The following is a 20,008-nucleotide window of genomic DNA, read 5'->3' on the forward strand; positions in this document are numbered from 1 at the left end:
GCGTCGCGTCTACGCCACGCAGCCGAAAGAAAATGGCGGAATGTCCAGAATAATGGCCCTAGAATGAATGGTGGATTGCAACAAAATTTTGAAGGCCGTATTATGCCGGCGTTAATATAGAGCAGTTGCCCTGCGAAATTTCACGTTTGAAATAAGAAGTGAATGCGTCATGAAAGTCTCGCAAAAGTAGCCATTTATGATTTTAAAAAAATAGTAAAAGCAATGCGCACTTACCAGCAAACCGTAAGTGACGCATGACTCGGAACGCGCGACTCCTCGCCATCACTTCCGACATTAGGTGCCCTCCTCCCCTTAGGTATCTCCCTTTATTTTATCCTATAATGTCTAAAATGAAAATGAAAATTTTTCAGTCTATAGCCTAGGAACCGAGTAAGGGAGGCAACAGGTGGTATACCACATGACTAAGCCCTGCCCCTCCCTTAGGAAAAAGAAACTCCCTTCATTCGAGTGTACTACGTAGGGTGAAACCTCGCGCATGCATGCTTCCAAAGTTTCAACGAGGCCATAGCTCGTCGAAGCTGCGTACTCACGCGTAGAGCTTCGAAAGCGCCTGTGCCGCAGCGGGCCCCATGAACTGCTCGAGGTCCTGAAATCCGCGCACCCGCTGCAGTCCACAGTGGCGCCTCCACGCGGTGTACGGGGGCAGCCCATGGTCGCGGCCCCTCTGCACGTTGAGCGCCATGAGGTCGAGCCCGAAGTCCTGGCCCTGCGGCTGGAACAGCCGGTTGGTGACCTCGGGACTCAGCTGCTCGTCCATTCCCGGCGCCGCCTGGTTGACCAGACCCAGCACGAGGCGGTCCACGGCGCCCGGTCGGAACAAGTGCGTCGGGTTGAAGAACTCCGAATGGAGAGGGGTGTCTGCATGGAGGGCCACGGAGGGGTGCGTCGAGATTGAAAACGTCACAGCGAAGGCAGAATGCGCGGGATGTTCACTTCCGCGTCGGGCGGGGAGGGGGAATCGCTACACTGTCGAACGCTTTTTGTACCGAAGAGCTCGGGACCTCGAAAATTCTCCTTTATACAGGATGCTTGGTAGTAAAGGTAAAGAAAATAAAAAAAATACTTTACCGGTCTATGCCATATGCTGGCAACTGATATATCAAAGACAGCGAAGCTGTACATTTCAACGTTCTTTTTTTTTTCTTGCACTCAGCCATAGAATGGAATACCTTTCTCTCTGACATCGCTCTGATCGCCGACGTGTCTCGTTTCAAAGCTGCCATTGAAAACCATCTTTCAAGTCACGCCACCTAACCTGACCCGCCGTTTTTGCTATGAGCACACACTTCCTGCTTAGCCCCATTCTGGGGACTCTTTGGGGTATTATGAATCAATGAATAAAGCGATGGAGTTCTCGCACTCTTAGGAAGTCTGTTCTTTTTACTTTTTTTCTGTTTACCAAATGGAGGCCATCCGCTCACTCACCGTAAGAGGGGCTCTGTTTTCTCTTCTTTTCTTATCCTTCTTTAGGGGGAGGGGGGTGGCTTGTAAATTTCATGTTCCTTTAAGTGGCACAAAGGGCTACAACGACGCACAAAAGCTTATAAATTCAAATTCAAGTTTATTTACCAGACAATATGCTGGAAGTTTCGCTGGGCTAAAAGCCGTGAGAACGGCTTGACGGGGCCCAAGTGACCGTTACATGGCAGCAGCTATTTACAAGGTGCACCGGTAGAGACTAAAATACGCCGTGACAAAGGCAAAATTGAATAAAACTTGCATATTACAATGCATAATATAACATATTCATTAACCACACGAATACACTTGAAATACGATGCGCGTAGAAATGCGTATGCAAATTACAACACATAGTACAACATATTTATCAAATGCCACAGCACACACTCTATCGGGACTCTATCGACTCGAGACAGCAGTACTTTGCCGACTGTGGCTTGGTGTCGTTTACACAAGATCTTTCGCCTTCCGAGTCGGTATGGACGACAACGCGGCTTGCAGTCACTGCGGCGGCGAGGAGACCATCGAACACGTACTTTACCACTGTCCTCGATACAGCGAGCACCGGCTGTCACTAGCGACCGCGTTGGCACGCCTTGCCGACAGGCCACTTTCAGAACAGACAGCTTTGGAATGCCGAGGTGAACTGTCGTCGCAGCAAAAGTCTGTCAAGGCTTTGTTGACCTTTTTACGTGACAGTGGCCTATTAGAAAGACTATAATGATCCCATTCCGTCCCTCTTCATATCTTTTTTCACGCTTTTATTTTTGTCGCGCTCCTCTTTCTGTCTTTACTTCCTCTTTCCCTTCCCTTAGTGCGAGGTAGCAAACCGGAGGTTTTAACTCTGGTTAACCTCCCTGCATTTCTCTCATTTGCATCTCTCTCTCGAATGCCACGCACACACACACAAAACAACCCACCGTTGAGCAGGAGCCTGTGCCGCTTGTCGTAGCGGTGGAAGGCGTGCGGAACAAGGCTGTGTCCGAACCGGAAGGCGGCCGCGGCGAACACATTCGACACGCCGGGGTTCTGCGAGGGCTCGTAGCCGCGCCAGTGGCCCGGCGCCGGCTTGAGGCCGAAGATCTGCGCCACAGACTCGCCCAGCACGGCGGGCAGGAACTCGGCCAGGGTCACGTGCTGCACTTCGGCGGCCACCACTCGCCGCGCCTCCTGCGAGCAGAGACGGAGCGATCGTCGTCAGCGGCTGTCGGCAGGATTGTCAATTCCAGTGCACGGACGAAGGCCGTCTCGCGACACCCTCGAAATAAAACCGAAGAGATGTATTAGTTCAGCTGGATTAGTAAATTATCGTAGTAGAATGCCAAAAGGGAGCCCACTCTTAATGTAAACAAAAATCATTGGGTTTTATACGTGCCAAAACCACGATCTGATTATGAGGCACGCCGTAGTGAGGGACTCCGGAAGTTTGGACCCCCTGGGCTTCCTTAACGCGCACCTAAATCTAAGTACCGCGGGTGTTTTGACATTTCGCCCCCATCGAAATGCGGCCGCCGTGGCCTGGATTCGATCCCGCGACCTCGTGCTCAGCAGCTCAACACCATAGCCACTGAGCAACCACGGCGGGTGAGGTGCAACTTGCGCGAAGCCTTGGTAAAAGTCGTTTTCGCAGTTAGTACGTACGTACCTGAAAGAGTCGCTCGTCGTTCCAGCCAGGATTGAGGGTCGACAGTTCGAGTGCCACACGGTTGTGCTCGCGCACCCAGACGGTGTGGAGCGCCGTCAGACCCGGCTGCTCGTTGACTCGAGAGTCACCTGGTGGCGAAAGCGAGCGATCGATAACTTGTACCGTGGCCTCCGAGATTTGCCCCCGCGCGCCGCGGTGGATCTCGGAGGCCACGCTTGTACACACTGTCTATGGAGTTCTCGCACGTACTAAGCGGATGTGTCTTGTCAGCTCGCGGGCTACAAATGGGAAATCGCAATGACTTGCAACTCACTTTACTTTATCTTATCGATTCTCAATTCCCCCCTCCCCAAGTGTATGGTAGCCAACCGGGCACGTCCTTGGTTAGCTCTCTGCCTTTTCTCCTCTTCGTTTTTCCAGTTACTTTTGTGCTTCACTGAATAAAACAGCATTTTCCTGAAAAAAAAAATAAGGAACTGGAATGCCAATGCATTTCGTCGGACCCCATATTGAAAATTAATATCTCGAAACTGGTGCAGTCCGGAGAATTCGTTCCAAATGAATACGCCTTGGGAGCCCACAGGCTTATAATTCGTACATATAAATATTGGTCGTAAAGTTAATAAAAAAATAATTAGCGTAATTATACTAATTATTGAATTATTTTGATTCATTGTTGAAGCAATGACCCCCTGATCGAGTAAATTACATCTACGATTAGAATTGTGGTATCTGCCTCAGCCAATTTTAATAAATTTGGTGTGGCTAAAACAAATATATATATATATATATATATATATATATATATATATATATATATATATATATATATATATATATATATCTGAAACGGTGAACTTGTTTTTACAAGCCCTGAATGAACAATAGGGCACACATGCAATTTGTTTTGAGTCGAGTGTTTTTTTTTTTTTTTTTATTCAACTGTGTTTTGCACTCCAGCCGAGTCTCGTTGTTTGCTTCTTTTGTTGCAATGTACGTTTTCTTTGTTCCTGTTATCTCTGTACCCCACTCCTGCCTAAGGCTTGTAATACAGGCCGGCAGTATTTGCTAAATAAAATAAATAAATAAAATATATATATACACACACACACACACACACACACACACACACACACACACACACACAAGGTGTCCCAACTATGATGTACCATGATTTAAAGAATATGCAAATGCCCCGTAGCTAGAGAGAACCTAGGTAATGCTGTTCGCAGTCGCTTCGAGATACTCAGATTAGTTTTTGCGTTCCGCGTAATTCCGCGTTCCGCGTTTGCGTTCCGCATAATTACTCCTCATTAAATCACCAACTTCTTAACTGTTATAACTAGATCAAAAGTGTCAATGAGAAAATTGTAGAGCAACATGAAAAACTCCGCGACACAGCTTTCTGTTGCCCAATACGTGCTACATAAAAGTGTTTCGCCGAGCCTGAAAGAAGCCCGCGAATACACGCAAAATTGCCGCGCGACTGGCCGCTCGAGGCACTCTGATAGTTGACTGAGACAACTGAGGTACATGCAAAAGGATAGAGAGTTGGGCGAGTTGGTTACAGCTGGTTATAGTTGTTGATAGTTTCAATAAAAATTTAGTTGAGAGTTAGCGCTCGTCCTGTCTGCTTCTTCTTCTTCTTCGTGGTTTTGGAGAGGGAAAATACGCTCAGTTCTGCAGCCCATATGGGAGCACGGCGCAGCGTAATGGGGAATGGGGGCGGGGAAAGAAAGATGAGAGGATAGAGGGGGAAAGGGAGAGTTGGTTTCAGGCAGCAGACGTCAGCATCATCCAGGGGCGATGGCCGGCGCTCGGGCAGAGGCCGTGCGAGGCCGGAGTCTATTGGCGATCTAGGAGCCCGTTTGTGTACACATATTCAAGCAGGCTTGCCAGTGCTGGGAGGTGGTAGCGGGCCGGGAAGAGCAGGTGTCTGTCTGCTTCTAGTCTCTGTCTGTGTCACTTCGCGCTACAATCCAAGAATATGAGATACATGTACATGCGCACATACAAATTTCGCTCATGAAATATGCGCAGTAAAGGTTCCTGAATATTTGACACGTTCCAGGAAAAAAAAAGAAGCTCAGCTGTTGCCGAAGGACATTTCTGCGCTTCGCGTGCATTTGAGTAGAAAAATCGAAGTTGCCCACCCCCCCCCCCCCGGACTAAAACTTCCTATTATATAGAGCAGTATGTAGGAGTTACACAAACCTGCCATGAAGCACTTGGAGTTCCGACCCCTCTCCTGGCATTCGAGGATCTCGGCCTCCGAGCCCGGAGGCAGCAGCGGCTTGGACCACTTCGTGTCCAGCGTACGAAGCATGCCTGCGCATCGTATAACGCGGCCGGACGGACAATTGTGCCGCATACAAAATGTTCGGTTTATAATAATCGATGCGTGTAATACATTGAGAAACGCGGCATCCCAAAAACAACGACCCGACTGCGGTAGACGACAACCTCGTCGCACAACGAAGCAAAAATACACCGCTGTTCGAATCGCAGGTAATTTGTATAGATGCGCTAACCAGTTACGTTCGCTCGTTACCGTGACGTCATTGCGGAGGCGAACCGTTTTTCAATATCGCCGTCCATCGATAACCATACACTATATGCTTGAAGCGAGGAGGTGGTCACGGCAAATAGTCGTGTTTCTTTTGTCGACCGAAAATTAGAAGGCAATAATTCAGCAACATCGAGGTCAAATCTAAATACCTTAAGAGGTACTACGTCTATCTTAAGAATAGCCTTATTATTATTATTATTATTATTATTATTATTATTATTATTATTATTATTATTATTATTTCATACATGCCAACCTTTATTTTATTTTCATCTGAGTCTAGTTGAGGCCAAGACTCCTTTCAAAACCGTACAAATACAGCCACTGGACGATTTTTCAGAGCCTCATTTCTTTGACCCATCGATCAGTCGTACCTAATCGCAGCAGTGATCGACACCAACTTGTGGAGCCAAGGTATTACGGATGAGCGAAATTTCGGCCGCTGTTATGCGAATATTTTATGAATAAGTATCGCAAGCATTTCTGTTTGTATGTGGAGAAGATTATTTTTTAGTGCAACTGTGGAGCAGAGTACGTGCCTGTCTGTTGCGTGACGACAGAACAAAATCTGCGAAGAGTTGATAAACAATCAGCATGTTGAGCAATCAAACGATTTTAGTATAATTCACCTGATGTTGGTATTTTTTGTGCTTCAAGTGCAGTATTTCTCATCTTATAAGCTTGGAAGGTCTGTCCCTTGCTTTCCTGATCTGGACGTTTTTTTCATGCGTCGAAGTCATTGTTTCTTTTTTTCCGAGCTTAGCATTGTTGTGTCCTAGTTAGTTTCGCACATTGTTCGAGTCATTTTCTCCGCCTTTCTTCTGTTGAACTTGCCACGCGCCTTTTACGTAAATAGCCCTTTGCAATGTTGTTCCTTTATATTCAATGTGTTCGTTATCTCGTATTGTGACCACTTGTTCTGCGCGTTTTGTTTATCTTTGCCATCTTCTCTTTTATTAATTTCTGTAGTAGTTGTTTTAGTTCTTTTTTTATGTATCTGTGCGCCAGCACTTGGATCTTACGATTGTTGCTGAGTACGTTGGAAAAGTTACTGATTAATTGATTGATTGATTGATTGATTGATTGATCCTCAAATACAGCGTAATCGCGCTGCACAGACCCCTGGCAAATATACAGTTTTCTCTCAACATTGCGCAACGGACAATGAATTCAAAGTCAATAGACAGATATCTCAGCACGCTCATAGCCCATGCTTGTCCATCAGACGACGCCATAACAGGTACAGAATGTTGCTTCTTCACCACTATATTCTCATGCACCGGCCAACGGCGTGTCAAATGTGCAGGGTGCTCGCCGCACGGAGTCTTTGTTAAGACGCGAGGATCAGCACAGAATGTCATTTCCCTGCCTTTACTTTTTCATGACAAATCGTTAGGCCAGTTTCTCTTTTCCATAAAGTGAACGTCCTAGCAAAAAAAGTGTTCTGAATGATAGCTGCCATCGATAGGGCAAAGAAAACTACAACTACCGCTTGCCCTTGCGGAGAGGCGATATCGGAGAGGCTTATCGCTTGCTAAAGTGTATATTGACCATGTGGGAAAATCTTTGATCGGATATAAATGTCTCAATGAGAGTGGCAGAGGCTTCAAAAATAATTTTCATAGCATGATACAGCGTCACGCTCAAAACTTCCACTTCCAAACACGGGCGACGTGCACGCATGCGCTAACCTTTCCGGAAAGACCTCAGCTGGTTTGTTTCCTCGGCCGTGGAACCGTACACCGTGGAAGCGTCGATGAAAGCCGTCACCTGATTAGTGTGGTCACGTGCACCTGTAATAGCCAAGGGTGCGATTTGAGTATATCATCATCATCATCATCATCATCATCATCATCATCATCCTAGTTACGCTCACTGCAGGGCACAGGCCTCTCCCATATTTCTCCAACAACCCCGGTCATGTACTAATTGTGGCTATGTCGTCCCTGCAAACTTCTTAATCTCATCCGCCCACCTAACTAAATCGAAATAATCAGAAGAATAAGAATGGGCTGGGGTGCGTTTGGCAGGCATTCTCAGATCATGAACAGCAGGTTGCCATTATCCCTGAAGAGAAAAGTGTATAATAGCTGTGTCTTACCAGTACTCACCTACGGGGCAGAAACCTGGAGGCTTAGGAAAAGGGTTCTACTCAAATTGAGGACGACGCAACGAGCTATGGAAAGAAGAATGATTGGTGTAACGTTAAGGGATAAGAAAAGAGCAGATTGGGTGAGGGAACAAACGCGAGTTAATGACATCTTAGTTGAAATCAAGAAAAAGAAATGGGCATGGGCAGGACACGTAATGAGGAGGGAAGATAACCGATGGTCATTAAGGGATACGGACTGGATTCCAAGGGAAGGGAAGCGTAGCAGGGGGCGGCAGAGTATATATATATATATATATATATATATATATATATATATATATATATATATATATATATATATATATATATATATATATATATATCTTGTTTTTTCATGCCAATTGGCTTACCGCATACCAAAGCACCTTCCTCTCTTATTGTTATTTTTCTCCCACTTCAAGTATTTCCTTTTTCCCACAAATACTGTCACAGATATCTAGCTTTCAGCTAGGCCAGCTCTAAACTTTCAATATTGCACCCAAGCTTACTCGTGAACACCGAACAGTGACCCATAGAGGCACTTTGCGCGTTCGTAAGGTGCGGGGAAAATGGCTTACAAGAGCAGAGAGCGAAGAGCAAGCTTTACCACCAGTGAGAGACCCGTGACTAATGTCCGGTAGCACCAATTAATCACCGTGTTTGACCGTATAGGTTTCTAATAAGGTGCCATTAGAAAACGGAACTATATAATGCACAGTCCCGTCCTATTAGTCGCACGACTCGTCGTACAGGGAGCGTTCACGTAACTTCAAGGAAGTAATATACTTTGTGTTCTATTCAGAGTTTCCCCGGCGCCCCTGGAGACAAGCTGATCAAGATAACGCACAGCTTTCCATATTGCTGGCTGTACTCTATTACGGTGCCCTCAATGGCGCCAGCAACAAGCTACTTTCCAACAGTCTGGACAGCTGTGCTTTTCGGGCGCTTCGTCCACCGGACCGGACGTTACGTGCGTTTGACCACAAAAGAACGATTCGCACGAGCTTACAAAGAACCCGATTTCGTCGTACACGTCTCAAGACGTCCAACAAGCTACCAACAAGTTTCCGACAGAGGCGTAGAAACCACCCGATTTGTCGTACGACCGGTCGTATACGCAAGAAGCTTAGTAAAGGGAAAACGAGACATCCACCCAAACGTAGCGAAGCGCTACAAGAGTGCTGCTGTCCCGGACCAGGACGAATTTTTCTTCAACTGCGAGGCTTTTATTTCTAGGAACCCGTATGCGTTTCCTTTGTAGCATTTCGCTACGTTTGGGTGGATTTCTCATTTTCCCTTTAGTAATTACCTCTCTCCACCTTGCGGGCTTCCGCAGAACTGTTACAAGAAGCTTGTATGCAACCAGCCGTGGCACATGGTTCGTCACACTCCGTTTCGACGCGCACCATGTGCGTCGCATATTTAATGCCAACTTGATCCCGCCTAAAGCACCTTAAACTTCGTAAAGTGGCGACACTCTCATCCTCCGCCTTCACTCCTTCTCGTTTCTCCTCTCTTTCACGCTCCCTATTCGACCGTGGCGCCACCTACACTGCTCGAGCGTAGCAACGGCGCCAACATGCGCGCCTCGCCACTCCGTAGACGCTTCTCGAGCAAAAATGGCGCTGAAGGAAGGCGCCAGGGCCCACGTGATGCTATTAGGCCAATAGCGACGCGGCCTCGGCCAGAGCGCGCGAGGAGGAGGCGGCATTCTTCAAAGCGTGGCACTACTTTACGAAGTTTAAGGGGCTTTAATCCCGCCTACGCCCCCCTCCCCCCGCCTACCCTCGTCCCCCCGCCCGCCCCTCTGTCGCAGAGACGTCGTGTCGTACCCAACCTGCAGCCCGGCTTGGCAGCGGGCGCCGACCGGCTGAACTCCATGCATGTGGTGTCGAACTTGCGGTAGAACTTGTCACGCCACGACACCGCGATGGCCATGCACTCCGGGTGCACGTCCTCCGGCGACATCAGGGGCCGGCAGCACTTGGGCGGGAAGCCCGAGCGCGACACGGACAGCGTGGTCAGCGACACGTCGTGGTCCACCAGCTGGCCCCACTGCATCAGCATGAGCGTCGCCCGCGGGTCGTCTGAGCCGCCGCCCGGTCGGTCCAAGGAGGTCAGCGTCTGGCTGACCAGCCGCCCGCTGGGCAGGGGAGAGCCACTCGTGGCGACGCGTGGTCTGGATATCCCTGCGAAGACGTGCCGCCGATGACGGGAAACACTTGAAAAGGAAAACTCGGAGCTGGGAAGTTCCGCGACTGTTCGAACTGCTACGGTTATACTTTAAAAAGAATTGAACGAGTGGTTTAGCCAGAAGCTTGATAGAACAGAAAATTGGGCTATGTCAAACAGCTTGAGCAACGGAAGTCTCAGAATGATTACCAGAGATGTTGAATGAACGTGACATCCGAAATTGCTCGAATGCTGATCGCACATGCCGTCGGCAGTCATCGCGAGATGAGCTCTGCCGTAATTTTTTTCTTGTTGTCGCATCTCTTCTCAGTACCACATTATAAGCCTATACACTGCAACCTTATTGCTATGCCATCCTGTCATACATTAACGCGCAGCCTCCGTCTCAGTGCTTCCAAAGGTAGATTATACATTATACTTGGGAGACAGGTTCGTACCAAGAAATCTCGCCGTTTCTGTGCACTTGGTTGGTTTCCACTGTCTATTTTTTCCCGATAGTGTCCCACAAGTATAAGAGCACTACTTCCCCACGAGGCCCCTAAGATAAATAGCTTCAAGGTAGCGCCATTCTTCTATCTTGCAGAGAGCAAACGGATGTATTGCCGATATTCTAGTTGAGGTTACGAGGAAAAGGGTTGAGCTGGGCCGGCCATGTAATGCGTGGGACAGGCAAACGATGACCTATTAAGAGTTACAGAGCCGGTGCCAAGGAAAGAGAAGCGCAGTCAAGGAATTCAGGAATCGAATTCCGAATGAGCGGCGTCTAATGAATCAATCTTCACAACACGTGCTATATAGTTGAGAGAAAGCGATAACCGCAGTCACTTCTCCTAGCTTGCGAACTTCACGCGTCACCACGAATCGAACCCAGCTTGGTGCTAGGTTAGAGCCGTCGCTGCGATGGGTGCCGCCATGTTTGCTGACGCAAAGCTTTTGGGGCCGCTATTTGGGCTCCCGCTAAATCGGTGAAATATCGTCGTTTCCAACGCAAAACCCAAGCGCAGTTTGCGTCTCGCGCACGCGCGGTGGCTTCGACGCTATTTCTTTGGGGCCCCAAAACGTTTGGGGCCCCTATTCTAGAACTCTCTACTAGAGAGCTTTAGTTTAGGGGACGCAAGCGGCTTGCATACGCAAGAACTAGGGGCGACGGTATTGCGCATGCGCAGACGGTTCTGCGCATGCGCAGTGCTGTCGCCCCTAGTTCTTGCGTACGCAAGCCGCTTGCGTCCCCTAAACTAAAATTCTCTACTGTCTCGACAAAGAATTGGGGTGCCACGGCAAATGGCGAGGCGGTGGACGTACCGTCGGCGTACCTGGCGGGCAGGAGTCTCACAAGCGTCGAGAAAGTGGCGCCCCACGACGGCCTGTCGAAGTTGTTGCAGGTACCGTCCGGAGTGCGGTAGTGCAGGGTCTTGCGCGGGCACACGATGTCCTCGTCGATCAGGTCCTTGGGGCAGAGGCGGCCCAGCGCAGTGTCACGGACGTCGACGCACGCGACCGCACCGTGCACGTCGTCTGGCGCCAGTTTCAACCTGGACAAGCGTCGCAGAAATGATGGAGAGAATGCGTGCACATAGAACGATGCGTACGCTATCGGCACCACTCCGAAACCACTCCAACGCGTTGTTCCGTTTGCGGGTTCACCTGCATTTGTAGCAGTAGTCGCTTGATTCAAGCTCCAAAACGTGTACACTTGGGTCGAGTCCATGCTTATGTAGAAACCGACTACGGAGCGATTACGTGTTGCAGTCAAGGAGGTTCCAAAGAAGCCTCCTTATTGGTCGAAATGCAGCATTTCAGAAATACGCGTGCAGCCTATGGGAAGTCGGAGTGCCGGCCGCAGGGGGTCGCTGGTGACTTACATGTTCGCCTTGCCTGCACTGTGCGAGCCGCGCAGGGCCCGGCGCCTTATATTGATCCACAATGCCTTGCGCTTTGCCGCCGACGAAATAAAAAATCAGGCGCTGCAGAAATCGCATCGCCGCTTCCTCCAACGGTTAGGTTAGGCCTCGAAGACGTCTAACCTAACCATTGAAGACCAGCACAGACCGAGTGGCACATAAGTCGGAGTCAAAGAGTATCTTCGAGCAGCGACACAATGAACCCAGTCTCCCTTCTACACTGACTCATGTCGGTGTGAAAGAGGTGCGTTGAATAGCGGCGCACACATGCACACACTGCCACATACACAGTGACCCGAGTTGATCCGAGGGTTGGTTTCGAACCCTGTTCCCTCAGCAAAGCAGCCCGATGCGTTACCCAGTCCACCACGGACTACCTGTGACCCAGGTAGGCGGGAAAATGGTTAGATACAAACGTACATAGATAGACACGATGTAGACATACATCAAGATAGACAGCCCCTAGAAAGTGCGTGAAGTACTAAGAATGCTGACGCATCAAAAAAAAAAAAAAGTCGCAGTTCCGTCCGGAAGGCGCAGCATCGATTAGGATAGCAAATTATTAGACAGCTATCTGAAGTAAGGATAGTAGCTTTATCGGCCGTATAAGCTTGTAAACATTCGCATAAATACACAGATACAAACATAGGTATACCGGAAAGTGCGGGAAGTACCCTAAAATTCCAACGCATTAAAAAGAAGGTCTCCAATTCACGCTGTGAAGGTGGTCGGACAGCGAAGATGCAAACGACAACTAGAACGATTACCCATTGCGACGTAGCTTTAAATTATTCACATGGCGACATTCACATGCGCTTTAGCTAATTATTAGCTAAGAAGTTTCAAAGACCTACAACTTGGCTTGCGCCGCTGCTTCCTGCACCTACAAAGAGTGGACCAGATAGAAGGGAAGTGCACTTAACCACACTTTCTCCGCGTCTCGTACGCACGCGCTGCTCTTCAGGAGTCCTCACTATGCCTGGTCTTCCCATAGCACTGTCCCAACACAAATCAGTTGGTAGGCGGGTTCTCCTTTTACATACGAAAATGTAGTTACGTCACTGCCCGCTTCGTATGCTACAATTGCCGCTTCCCGGCAACTGCACCTTTGGAACCATTATCCTTACTGGGAAACGCTTGCGGCGAACGCTATGCGCGAAGGCGAGCTTTCCGGTTCCTTTATTTTCGTTCCTCCGCACTGCCGGCGCCACCGCTGTCGCCGATGCGAGCGCCATCTGCTGGTGATGCAAGGAACCCAGCGGCGCACGCGGCCTGGGCCTCCCGAGTGTTTGCCTACCGACACGACAGAACCATTGGGAGGTAGGGCTATACAGTTTCGCTGTAAAAAAAGTTGCCGTTTCGCCCGGAAGGCTATAGCATCGATTGCAATTGCAAATTATTAGACAGCTATGCGAAGTAAGCATAGTAGTCTTATTGGCAGTATTAGTTTGTAAACATTCGCTTACTAATTTAACCAGCACGGTGTCAGGCGCGCACAGCAAACATAGACACACCTCACTCGATGCATGAACGCGGGCGCTTGCGGTCAAAACGCTAACGCGAGGAATAGCGGCAGCCGCAGCCAGCAAATCGACCTTCGTGCTGTCTCTCGATTCAACTCGAACCAAGCGGCGAGAACATAGCGCACACGAAGCCATCAGTCCTCGGCGTGCCTCGGTTCCGCACCCATTGGACATCACTTTCAATATAGGGCCCGCGCTCAGCCACGCAATACGCAGCTGCAGTAGGAGTAGGGCGCCTCGAGAGACGGCGCTAAAATCGCGACGCCCTTACTGCAAGCTAGTAGACAACTAGCTAGGGTCACTGGGTGGGCGGAAAGAGGTTGGACACGGACATCATACTTCAAAGTTGGTGGAGTTCCCAAGGAATGGGAATCGCATTAGAAGCTTTGTGTATGCGGTCCCTGTTCACTGTGCCTACTCAAGACCTCGTCCCTCATATATACACACGATAGCAACCGTAGTCATCGAACGAGTTTTTCCAAGTTGTTCTCGCTCGTAACCTCAAGCATGAACCCACAACTGGCACTGTAACCTGCGTCGAGCGCGCCGCAGGTTACAGCTTATGCATTATACCTGCGAGCGATGTATTCGGTGGCGAACTGGGAAGCGTAGGCCGCGGTCTCGTACTCTCTGGCCCCGGGGCGTCGCCTCAGCCTGGGCCACGTGACGTTTTCGTACTTGGACTTCTGGAAGCCTGCGGGAGTGAGTACAGGCGAAGAGTCAGTTGCAGGGGGTCGCGTTGCTGGAAGACAGCGAGTTCGTTTTTTTTTTTTTTTTTTTTTTTTTTTATGGGGTTTTACGTGCCAAAACCACTTTCTGATTATGAGGCACGCCGTAGTGGAGGACTCCGGAAATTTCGACCACCTGGGGTTCTTTAACGTGCACCTAAATCTAAGTACACGGGTGTTTTCGCATTTCGCCCCCATCGAAATGCGGCCGCCGTGGCCGGGATTCGATCCCGCGGCCTCGTGCTCAGCAGCCCAACACCATAGCCACTGAGCAACCACGGCGGGTCAGCGAGTTCGTGTGGTCACGATGCGTGTTTAACGAGCTTCTATGCGGATTGCCTGTCCTGAAGCAAAATTACTAAGCCTTAGCCGGTCCGCAAGTGTACTAAAGTTTACGGAATATACCGGAACTCTGGAGCACAGGCCTTACCAGAAGCGTTACCGTCTTTTCGAACTGGCCTCAACTAGCCTACACGTATCTGCAGGTGCAAAGGCGTCGACAGGAACAATCGTTAGCCTATACGGTGGGTTCTTCCCGGGCTGCGGGAAGAATGGCTCAACGTCGTAGCAAGGTTTATAACACGTTGAGGTTGAAGGAATCGTCATAAGTTGGCACCAGCAGCCCCGCTCTCGCAGTCTTATTCACGCGCTCCATGAACCGTATTACACGTTTGCGGAAGCTGTAAAGCTATCTCAACAAAGAGGTTTATCAGCCGATCCGGCCTGCCGGCACAACGTGCAACCGTTCAAGAAATACTAGAGTACAAGATACCGGGACGGCAGCCAGCAGTTCATTAAAAAAAAAAAAGCTAATTAGTTTCACTTCGCCAAAGGTTGCGGGAAACGCGGTCTATCGGCTTGTCTTTCGCCATTTCTTATCCCACATATTATAATTTGTCGGAAAGTTTAACCCGCCTAGTTAGCTGGCGGCGGCAAGTATACCCTTGCAAGGTTGTCACCTACGTGTTCCCTACGTGTAGTTCTTTTTGTAGAAAACCATGTAAGACAAGAAACGCTTTTAACTCATTGAAGTAGGAAAAAATTGTCACAATATGTCGCTCCTACTGCCATACACGTTCCTGATAAACGGATATTCCGTAAATAGTCGTACATTTACGAATAGGCTTAAGACTCTATTCTTCAACCTAGCCCCTGGCAGTGGGGGCAACCTTAGACCACGTCATGGCCGCCCACGTGTTCTCCTGAGAGTAACGTAATGTGAAAGAAGCTAACAATAGGCTTAACCATCATAAACGCGCCGCAAAATGAAAATGCGATGTTCGACTGCCATAAGACAGGTATACGCACAACTTCATACAGCGCGCAATGATACTCCGGAAATAATGATGCAACAAGCTACGCAAGCGAGTCAAGGCGACCGACACGACGAACAATAGAATCGGGTCGCGTGTCAGCGACTGGATACAAGGAAAGTTGGAAGCGACGCATTAATGGCGAGGTGATCTTCGCGGTCACGCACGGTATTTATTTGTCATTGCTTTGTTAAGGGTCGGATATCTAAAGCGGCCCAAACAATGTCCTCTAACAAACGATGAAAACTATACAACCCTCAGATGTAAGTGCGAAGTGAAAAGTGAGTACGATGCGAAAATGGGTTGACAGCGCGTCATGACACTGCGTCAGTGTCATGACGCGCTGTCATGACGCTGACGCATTGAGCTCACACTCACTCACTCACTCACTCACTCACTCACTCACTCACTCACTCACTCACTCACTCACTCACTCACTCACTCACTCACTCACTCACTCACTCACTCACAATCACCGCCATTTCGCTCACCGTGCTTCTGCAGGTACTTGACGCTCTCCCTCACTCCCTGGTGAACCGCCGGCAGGAGCAGGGTGACGTTGATGACTAGATCGCCGGATGCCGGCGAGATGGCGCTGTGCATCTTCGGCCGGCGGCCATCGACGGCCTCGCAGGAGCCGAAGTCACTCCTCGGCGGAGGCCTCGGTATCTCCACGTTCCACAGAACCGAGGACGCGGACATCGCCAGCGCACACAGCGAGACGATCCACAGTTCCCTGGAACGAAGAGGATGACAAGATCGAGTTAAGGAGACAAAAAAAAAATTCCGGCAGAACCCATCTCCGGTTAAACGTCGACGTTTGTGCAATTAGCACTGAAGCTATTTAGCTACACAACGCATATTGCCACAGCCGAAACGCGTCATGTATGAGACGCGTACTGCAGCCGATATCCTCTCTCTCTCTCTTTCTCTCGCATCCGTATGGACACACTGCGCCACCTGGAGTCGCCGCCGCGAGGTCTGCGCGTGGCGTGTGTCTGAATGTGTTGATGCGGGTTCGATACCACCCATTACGGTAAAATTTGAACGCGAGAGCGTTAGGGGCCCCGTGTTAGAAAAATCAGGTGCCGGCGTCGGCGGAGTGGTCCGTGGGCGAAAATTTCCGCATATATTTGCGCATATATGTATATGCCACGCCTTACTACGTGACATGCGGTATATGCGGGTTATATTGCCACACCGTTCTATCGCTGAAGTTGCTGGTATGCCTTGTCTTACATTCTCCGCAATGGTTATTGCTCGGAATTTTCGAGAATCCCGGCATTCAAACAAATGTAATGAAACAAGACACCGTCAGCGCATGCCTTTTATGTTAAGTCTTCTGAACTTTTGAACATTAGAAGTGCGAAACAGTAACAGAAACGTGAACATTATGTAAGTTGCTTTTTTTTTTTTGGCGCGGCTGTTCACTAGCTCCGGGACCGGCCCACGCAAGAGGCCGCGTTTCTACCAGAAAGCTTGCCTTCGTGCGTAGGGTTCGCTGCCAGCGTATCCCGTTAAACAGTGCGGTTGCATGAGCTGCAGTTGACGGGAAGCGTAAGGAGCAGTCGGGGATCTTTGAATACTATCGCGTTCTACTTTTAAAAGCGAAGCCTAAGCGTCCTCAGAATTGTTTTAAATGACTTTTTTTTTGTCATTGAAGAGCGGCACATACCAAGTGTCACATACTCAGTGACCCAAGTGGGTCCAATGGTTGGTTTAATACGCGTTTCCCTCAGCACAGCAGCCCGGTGCCCTACCCATTGGACCATGGGCTACCCAACGACCCAAGTTGGCGCGAAAATAGTCACAAACATAGAAACGTATACCGGGGAGTGCGTGAAGTATCATAAGAATGCTGATCGCATTAAAAGGACAGACAGACAGACAGACAGACAGACAGACAGACAGACAGACAGACAGACAGACAGACAGACAGACAGACAGACAGACAGACAGACAGACAGACAGACAGACAGACAGACAGACAGACAGACAGACAGACAGACAGACAGACAGACAGACGGACGGACGGACGGACGGACGGACGGACGGACGGACGGACGGACGGACGGACGGACGGACGGACGGACGGACGGACGGACGGACGGACGGACGGACGGACGGACGGACGGACGGACAGTGAACATTATTTGATGCTGAGGAAAGAATTATTTTAGGCTGCAGTGTTTTATTAAGCTTCCGCAGTAGAAAAGCAGTCACTTTACTGTGAAAGGAGGCAAATAGAAAAATACGCTGAAGCGTAAAACAGGTGGTGTGCTTCCTGGAAATCCCCGCACCAGTTCGCTATGACGTCATGGATTCTGACAGTGGCTACTGAGATCTGGTTAATTTCTTATCCATAAAGTGTTCTAAAAGCAATCAATAACATAAACCAGAAAACTTGAGACTTCCCCCCTCCCCTTCTTTTTTGCGTCAAGCCCACTGGTGCATCCAGAATGGAACCATGGAAACCGGCTGGTCTTTCTTTGGAATAATGACTGACAACATGCGGTATAGAAAAGTTTCCATGCGCAAACCAGCTCAAGAAAACAGGTTTTGATCGAAGAACATTTGAACCAATCCTACACTCGCTTCAATTGTAGCACCTTGTATTTCAACGTTTACAATAATTCTTTCTCTTCAGCAAACACCTTCTTAGCGTTTCTTGAACAGGATATATAGGTACCACCTTGATACGTCACTGCCAAGCCCCAGGGTGACGTCACTTGGAACTTATGAAACTACCGCGAAACGTTTATGCAACATCGTTCTCTTTTCTCTTCGAACAGGTCACCTACTAGGGCTTGTGTTTTGAACAGCGCGAAGAAACGACGTAGCTGCAGCAACCATTTTGGCACGTCTGTTTGTGCGTGCGTCGTCTGGTACGCAACACAGCCGCCACTCCCACGGTCCCGAAGCCACGCGTCGTAGACCGTAAACAAACGAGTGTTTTCTTCAGCATCGCCTCACCCCACATAAACATCTGAAGCATACGGATGCATTCACTACGGAACACCGCCATAGTTCATCGCTGCCCGCAGCTGGTGTCGCTTGTTACGGAGCTACCTAGAAAGCTTACACAGCATCGTTTTTGTGCACTTCGGACGCGTCGTCTGCTCGGGCTTCTGCTTTGACGTAAGGAGCGCCAGCAGACGACGTCGCTTCGGAGCCGCCATCTTCGCGCGATTTGTTTGTGCGTGCGTCGTCTGCTAAGCAAGACAGAACGCCACTCCCACCTGCCCAAAGCCGCGTGCGTCGCACTGTATTGTACGAGTCACTGCTGCGCAGACCGTAAACAAAGAAAGGAAGCGCTTTGTTCAGGACCATTTCACCCCGCATGAAACATGTTCTCCAGCAAACACAGGCGCTGCAGGCCATTCACGTCGATCATTTCCTCCAATCTCGTCTCGACCCACGCCTTGCGAAGGAGCGGCGGTTAGCTTTCGGTTCATTTCTGTTCTGTTTTCCGCCTTCAATAAACAGCGCGTTCTCACGCAGTTCAGTCACCTACCGACGACCGCGGAGGAAAGAATTTGCTCTCATCGCACACTTCAGACGGACCATAAATACTCGCTACTTTCCCGTAGACGCGATATATTGTTGTCTCGTTAATAGCATCGAGGTCTGCCACCACCACCGCCGGTAATGTGAAAAGCGCGTGGCGCGCCACAAACCCACCTGAGCGCCGCAACGTTACCTTGGCCCATGTTTTTTTGCTCCAAGGGCACCAACCACAGTGCTCGTCGACGCGAACTTCACATCTCGCCTTGCCTCAGCAACCCACCGCGAAGGACGAAGCTTTCCCGTCGGTGCAGGCCGGGCTCTTCCGAAAGTCGGATGGACCGTCCGTCGCACTCCGCCATCTTCTCTCTCTCTCTCTGTCGTTGATATGACACCCTTTCACCAACGAACGTCGACCTTTAAACAGATCGGTAGATGATTTCAGTGACAAAAATCACGTTCCAAACTGACCCTTATTTTAAATGCTTAAATTTGATCGTACGCAATTAAGGCGCCATCTTGTGACAAAAAAGTAAACTAAATTTTACCAAAAACATTTAAAATTAAAGTGTTATCTGCTTGAAACTGCGAAACCAGAGGACGCAAACGTCTGTTAGTATCTAAAAGTTGGCGGCACATTGGTGTTCGCGACTTCGCATCACATTTTGACCACTCACGTAGTGACGGGACTGTGGTGCGTCGGACCTTCTCCTCGCGCTTTTCGGATTTTAGTGTGGTGTTTTGTTTGACGCTGCGCGTGTGCATGTTATGTGTGCGAGAGCGGGGTGCGTGTGATAGCGGTCGTCTGCTCGCGCTTTTGTTCCGCCTGAGGTCCTTGTCCAATCAACTTACCTTCATTCTTGTTCTTTACTTCCCAGACGCAAGGGCGAGCGTGGAGAGCCTGACGGGAAGAGGTGGTTGACTATACGGAGGGAGTCATTCTATTGTTCTCTTGCGTGTGATTTTTATGCCTGGCCGCCTTTATAGAACGGCAGGAGAAGTGAGGGTGACAAGGACTC

General features: G+C 49.4%; 1 protein-coding gene across 1 annotated transcript in view; it reads right to left on the reverse strand.

Annotated features, from left to right (window-relative positions):
- LOC126528943 (salivary peroxidase/catechol oxidase-like) overlaps positions 1-19,331 on the reverse strand; it is a 29,408-nt gene extending 10,077 nt beyond the window's left edge. Inside the window, exons 1-10 of the mRNA XM_050176531.3 lie at positions 19,167-19,331; positions 15,977-16,221; positions 14,018-14,138; positions 11,323-11,552; positions 9,660-10,016; positions 7,388-7,489; positions 5,342-5,455; positions 3,128-3,255; positions 2,403-2,652; positions 552-879 (exon numbers count right to left, since the gene is read on the reverse strand). Coding sequence (XP_050032488.2) covers positions 552-879; positions 2,403-2,652; positions 3,128-3,255; positions 5,342-5,455; positions 7,388-7,489; positions 9,660-10,016; positions 11,323-11,552; positions 14,018-14,138; positions 15,977-16,221; positions 19,167-19,195 — 1,904 coding nt within the window. The 5' untranslated portion in view covers positions 19,196-19,331. The remainder of the gene's footprint in view (positions 1-551; positions 880-2,402; positions 2,653-3,127; positions 3,256-5,341; positions 5,456-7,387; positions 7,490-9,659; positions 10,017-11,322; positions 11,553-14,017; positions 14,139-15,976; positions 16,222-19,166) is intronic.
- Positions 19,332-20,008: the final 677 nt, after the last annotated feature.

Source organism: Dermacentor andersoni, chromosome 8 (genome assembly GCF_023375885.2).
Source record: "Dermacentor andersoni chromosome 8, qqDerAnde1_hic_scaffold, whole genome shotgun sequence".
Lineage (NCBI taxonomy): Eukaryota > Metazoa > Arthropoda > Arachnida > Ixodida > Ixodidae > Dermacentor > Dermacentor andersoni.